Raw genomic sequence first — 6,000 nt, forward strand, 5'->3', positions numbered from 1 at the left:
TTAGAACCAACTGGCTACTGCTAACACACACACCAGGGTTAGAACCAACTGGCTACTGCTAACACACATACCAGGGTTAGAACCAACAGGCTACTGCTAACACACACACACCAGGGTTAGAACCAACAGGCTATTGCTTACACACACACCAGGGTTAGAACCAACAGTCTACTGCTAACACACACACCAGGGTTAGAACCAACTGGCTACTGCTAACACACATACCAGGGTTAGAACCAACAGGCTACTGCTAACACACACACACCAGGGTTAGAACCAACAGGCTACTGCTAACACACACACCAGGGTTAGAACCAACCAGTACTACTGAACAGACAAGTAGACAAGGAAAGTGATATCACACTGTTTAGGTTAGTGTGTAGTGTAGTGTAGTGTAGTATAGTGTGTAGTGTAGTGTGTAGTGTAGTGTAGTGTGTAGTGTAGTGTAGTGTAGTGTAGTGTTTAACGTACATGCTAGTCGTGAGCCTGCTGGGGTCCTGTGCTGATACGACAAAGTAGTTCTTCTGTTTGGAAAAGTCAGTCGGCAACTCCAGGTCTGAGATCAGGTCAAACACGTAGTCGCCGCCCTCCAGCTCCACCCACTGGGACGGTTCCCGTAGCAACACGGACCAGCCCCGCCCACCCTCAGACACACCGCTGCAGACAGAGAGAGAGAGAGAGAGACAGAGAGAGAGAGACAGAGAGGTAGAGACAGAGAGGTAGAGACAGAGAGGTTAAGAGAGAGAGGGAGAGAGAGAGGGAGAGAGAGAAAGAGAGGTAGAGAGGTAGAGAGGTAGAGAGAGAGAGGTAGAGAGAGAGGTAGAGAGAGAGGTAGAGAGAGGTAGAGAGAGGGAGAGAGAGAGAGAGAGAGAGAGAGAGAGAGAGAGAGAGAGAGAGAGAGAGAGAGAGAGAGAGCCCTAGGTTTCAACCCAGTGAGCAAATTATCACATGAAGAAGCTGGACCACAACAGGCTCTAAACAACCCCTGGATCTCAGAGCAGGTGAACAGTAGCAGGACACCGCTAACTAACTAAACAACCCCTGGATCTCAGAGCAGGTGAACGGTAGCAGGACACCGCTAACTAACTAAACAACCCCTGGATCTCAGAGCAGGTGAACGGTAGCAGGACACCGCTAACTAACTAAACAACCCCTGGATCTCAGAGCAGGTGAACGGTAGCAGGACACCGCTAACTAACTAAACAACCCCTGGATCTCAGAGCAGGTGAACGGTAGCAGGACACCGCTAACTAACTAAACAACCCCTGGATCTCAGAGCAGGTGAACGGTAGCAGGACACCGCTAACTAACTAAACAACCCCTGGATCTCAGAGCAGGTGAACGGTAGCAGGACACCGCTAACTAACTAACTACAACCCCTGGATCTCAGAGCAGGTGAACGGTAGCAGGACACCGCTAACTAACTAACTAAACAACCCCTGGATCTCAGAGCAGGTGAACGGTAGCAGGACACCGCTAACTAACTAAACAACCCCTGGATCTCAGAGCAGGTGAACGGTAGCAGGACACCGCTAACTAACTAACTAAACAACCCCTGGATCTCAGAGCAGGTGAACGGTAGCAGGACACCGCTAACTAACTAAACAACCCCTGGATCTCAGAGCAGGTGAACGGTAGCAGGACACCGCTAACTAACTAACTAAACAACCCCTGGATCTCAGAGCAGGTGAACAGTAGCAGGACACCGCTAACTAACTAACTAAACAACCCCTGGATCTCAGAGCAGGTGAACGGTAGCAGGACACCGCTAACTAACTAAACAACCCCTGGATCTCAGAGCAGGTGAACGGTAGCAGGACATCACTAACTAACTAACTAACTAACCCCTGGATCTCAGAGCAGGTGAACGGTAGCAGGACACCACTAACTAACTAAACAACCCCTGGATCTCAGAGCAGGTGAACATTAGCAGGACACCAGCAGTTACCATACACTCACATGTGCTGTAAGATGTCTCTGGCCAGGACCTCTCCAGTGGTCCATGAGTGTAGTAGACACAGGAAGGACACGCCTGAAATATGGGGAACATTCGGAACCCTTCATAGTAATTCATAAACCTTCATAGACATTCATAACCATTCATAGACATTCATAACCAATCATAGACATTCATGACCCCTCATAGACATTCAGAACCCTTCATGGACATTCAGAACCCTTCATAGACATTCATTAACCTTCATATACATTCAGAACCATGCATAGACATTCAGAAACATTCATAGACATTCATAACCATTCATAGTCATTCATAACCCTTCATAGACATTCAGAACACATCATAGACAAAGACACTACAGATACAGACACAGAAACAGATACAGATACATTGTAACAGTGTAGTACGGTGTATTGTCCTGACCAGTGTATCTGTAGTACGGTGTGTTGTCCTGACCAGTGTATCTGCAGTACGGTGTATTGTCCTGACCAGTGTATCTGTAGGACGGTGTGTTGTCCTGACCAGTGTATCTGCAGTACAGTGTATTGTCCTGACCAGTGTATCTGCAGTACAGTGTATTGTCCTGACCAGTGTATCTGTAGTACGGTGTGTTGTCCTGACCAGTGTATCTGCAGGACGGTGTATTGTCCTGACCAGTGTATCTGCAGGACGGTGTGTTGTCCTGACCAGTGTATCTGTAGTACGGTGTATTGTCCTGACCAGTGTATCTGCAGGATGGTGTATTGTCCTGACCAGTGTATCTGTAGTACGGTGTGTTGTCCTGACCAGTGTATCTGTAGTACGGTGTATTGTCCTGACCAGTGTATCTGCAGTACGGTGTGTTGTCCTGAACAGTGTATCTGCAGGACGATGTATTTTCCTAACCAGTGTATCTGTAGTTCGGTGTATTGTCCTGACCAGTGTATCTGTAGTACTGTGTATTGTCCTAACCAGTGTATCTGTAGTTCGGTGTGTTGTCCTGACCAGTGTAACAGTGTATCTGCAGGACGGTGTATTGTCCTGACCAGTGTATCTGTAATACGGTGTATTGTCCTGACCAGTGTATCTGCAGTACGGTGTATTGTCCTGACCAGTGTATCTGTAATACGGTGTATTGTCCTGACCAGTGTATCTGTAATACGTTGTATTGTCCTGACCAGTGTATCTGCAGTACGGTGTATTGTCCTGACCAGTGTATCTGTAGTACGGTGTGTTGTGCTGACCAGTGTATCTGCAGTACGGTGTGTTGTCCTGACCAGTGTAACAGTGTATCTGCAGGACGGTGTATTATCCTGACCAGTGTATCTGTAGGACGGTGTATTGTCCTGACCAGTGTATCTGCAGGACGGTGTGTTTTCCTGACCAGTGTATCTGCAGTACGGTGTATTGTCCTGACCAGTGTATATGCAGGACGGTGTGTTTTCCTGACCAGTGTATCTGCAGTACGGTGTATTGTCCTGACCAGTGTATATGCAGGACGGTGTGTTTTCCTGACCAGTGTATCTGCAGTACGGTGTATTGTCCTGACCAGTGTATCTGCAGGACGGTGTGTTGTCCTGACCAGTGTATCTGTAGTACGGTGTACTGTCCTGACCAGTGTATCTGCAGTACGGTGTATTGTCCTGACCAGTGTATCTGCAGGACGGTGTGTTGTCCTGACCAGTGTAACAGTGTATCTGTAGTACGGTGTATTGTCCTGACCAGTGTATCTGCAGTACGGTGTATTGTCCTGACCAGTGTATCTGCAGGACGGTGTGTTGTCCTGACCAGTGTAACAGTGTATCTGTAGTACGGTGTATTGTCCTGACCAGTGTATATGCAGTACGGTGTATTGTCCTGACCAGTGTATCTGTACTACGGTGAATTGTCCTGACCAGTGTAACAGTGTATCTGCAGGACGGTGTGAGCCATCTTGCGATTGGCCGTCCATTCCAGCAGACATGGAGGGTAGGTCCGGGAGACGTGGTAACCGTGGTAACCGTGGTAACCCAGTGACGTCCTCTGCATGGACTGGAGTATACGGTGTTGACACAGACAGTCGTATCCTACTGGACCGTAGTCTGAGACGAATCTAACACACACACACACACACATACACAAACAGACACACACACACACACACACACACACACACACACACACACACACACACACACACACACACACACACACACACACACACACACACACATATATATACACACACACGACACAAACACACACACACACACACACACACACGACACACACAGAAAGAGGACATCATAACACTTTCCAAATATGAAAACATTTACAGCAATACTCGTGTGTGTGTGTCTGTGTGTTTGTGCGTGTGTGTATTAATGTGTGTGTGTGTGTGTGTGTATTTATGTGTGTGTGTATATGTGGGTGTATGTGTGTGTGTGGATCATGTGTGTGTGTGTTTGTGTATCGTATGTGTGTGTGTGTGTGTGTGTGTGTGTGTGTGTGTGTGTGTGTATCATGTGTGTGTTTTTGTGTATCATGTGTGTGTGTGGTTGTGTATCGAATGTGTGTGTGTGTGTGTGTGTGTGTGTGCGCGTCTTACTTGAGCAGGTATTTTTCCAGCCGCTGCGACGGAGGGAAGGATGAGAGACACGCGGACAGGAGAAGCCAACCGCGTTCCGAGTTCTGAGGGTTGACGTTTCGCCACACTTGATTGGCTACCTGCGCCAGGATCTCGTCTCGGAGGCCCCGATTGGCCAGTCCTTTCTGGATGATGTAGTTGCCAAACAGGTTCTCCTGAGCTCCGTTCAGATCGGGGTCCCCCATGAACCTCAGAATCTAGAACATGAGAACACAGAATAGACCATGTTACAGTACGGTTCCGGAGCGGTGGTTCCCAACTAGGGATCCTATGAACCCTGGGGTTCCTAACCTATCCACAGGGGGGGGGTGTGGTACATGAGAAGACTCATGAGCCCATAGGCCTGCTGGGAAAATGGAGTGGGTTACTCAGGGCAGAGCAAACTTCAAGTTGGTGGTACTGAGCGTAGTTTTACAATAGAGAGGGTTCTAAAGGTGGAGTTTTAAAGGTGGCTTCTAAACGTGGGTTCTACAGAGGGTTCTAGATCGTAGTGTTCCATAAAGAGGGTTCTAAAGGTGGGTTCTACAGAGGGTTCTAGAGCGTAGTGTACCATAGAGAGGGTTCTAAAGGGGGGTTCTACAGAGGGTTCTAGAGCGCAGTGTTCCATAGAGAGGGTTCTAAAGGTGGGTTCTACAGAGGGTTCTAGAGTGTAGTGTTCCATAAAGAGGGTTCTAAAGGTGGGTTCTACAGAGTGTTCTAGAGCATAGTGTACCATATAGAGGGTTCTAAAGGAGGGTTCTACAGAGGGTTCTAGAGCGTAGTGTTCCATGAAGATGGTTCTAGAGGTGGGTTCTACAGAGGGTTTTAGAGCGTAGTGTTCCATGAAAAGGGTTCTATAGGTGGGTTCTACAGAGGGTTCTAGAGCGTAGTGTACCAGCATGAAGACTTCCACCGCTGGCTGATTCAGTTCCTCGTCCACTCGGGTCAGAGAGCGCTCCAGTGGAGCAAACAACATCCCAAACAAGGCTTCCTAAACACATCAACAACATGGATTCACCACCAGCTGAACACTGAGCTCAACAACAACATGGATTCACCAGCTGAAGACTGAGCTCAACAACAACATGGATTCACCAGCTGAACACTGAGCTCAACAACAACATGGATTCACCAGCTGAACACTGAGCTCAACAACATCATGGATTCACCAGCTGAACACTGAGCTCAACAACAACATGGATTCACCACCAGCTGAACACTGAGCTCAACATCAACATGGATTCACCAGCTGAACACTGAGCTCAACATCAACATGGATTCACCAGCTGAACACTGAGCTCAACAACAACATGGATTCACCAGCTGAACACTGAGCTCAACAACAACATGGATTCACCAGCTGAACACTGAGCTCAACAACAACATGGATTCACCACCAGCTGAACACTGAGCTCAACAACAACATGGATTCACCAGCTGAACACTGAGCTCAACA

General features: G+C 48.0%; 1 protein-coding gene across 1 annotated transcript in view; it reads right to left on the reverse strand.

The window, feature by feature from the left end:
- Positions 1-6,000, reverse strand: part of LOC106592580 (unconventional myosin-XV) — a 261,893-nt gene that overhangs the window by 105,003 nt on the left and 150,890 nt on the right. Inside the window, exons 25-29 of the mRNA XM_045692035.1 lie at positions 5,440-5,535; positions 4,527-4,762; positions 3,835-4,031; positions 1,960-2,032; positions 472-657 (exon numbers count right to left, since the gene is read on the reverse strand). Of these exons, the coding sequence (XP_045547991.1) occupies positions 472-657; positions 1,960-2,032; positions 3,835-4,031; positions 4,527-4,762; positions 5,440-5,535 (788 nt within the window). The remainder of the gene's footprint in view (positions 1-471; positions 658-1,959; positions 2,033-3,834; positions 4,032-4,526; positions 4,763-5,439; positions 5,536-6,000) is intronic.

Source organism: Salmo salar, chromosome ssa12 (genome assembly GCF_905237065.1).
Source record: "Salmo salar chromosome ssa12, Ssal_v3.1, whole genome shotgun sequence".
Lineage (NCBI taxonomy): Eukaryota > Metazoa > Chordata > Actinopteri > Salmoniformes > Salmonidae > Salmo > Salmo salar.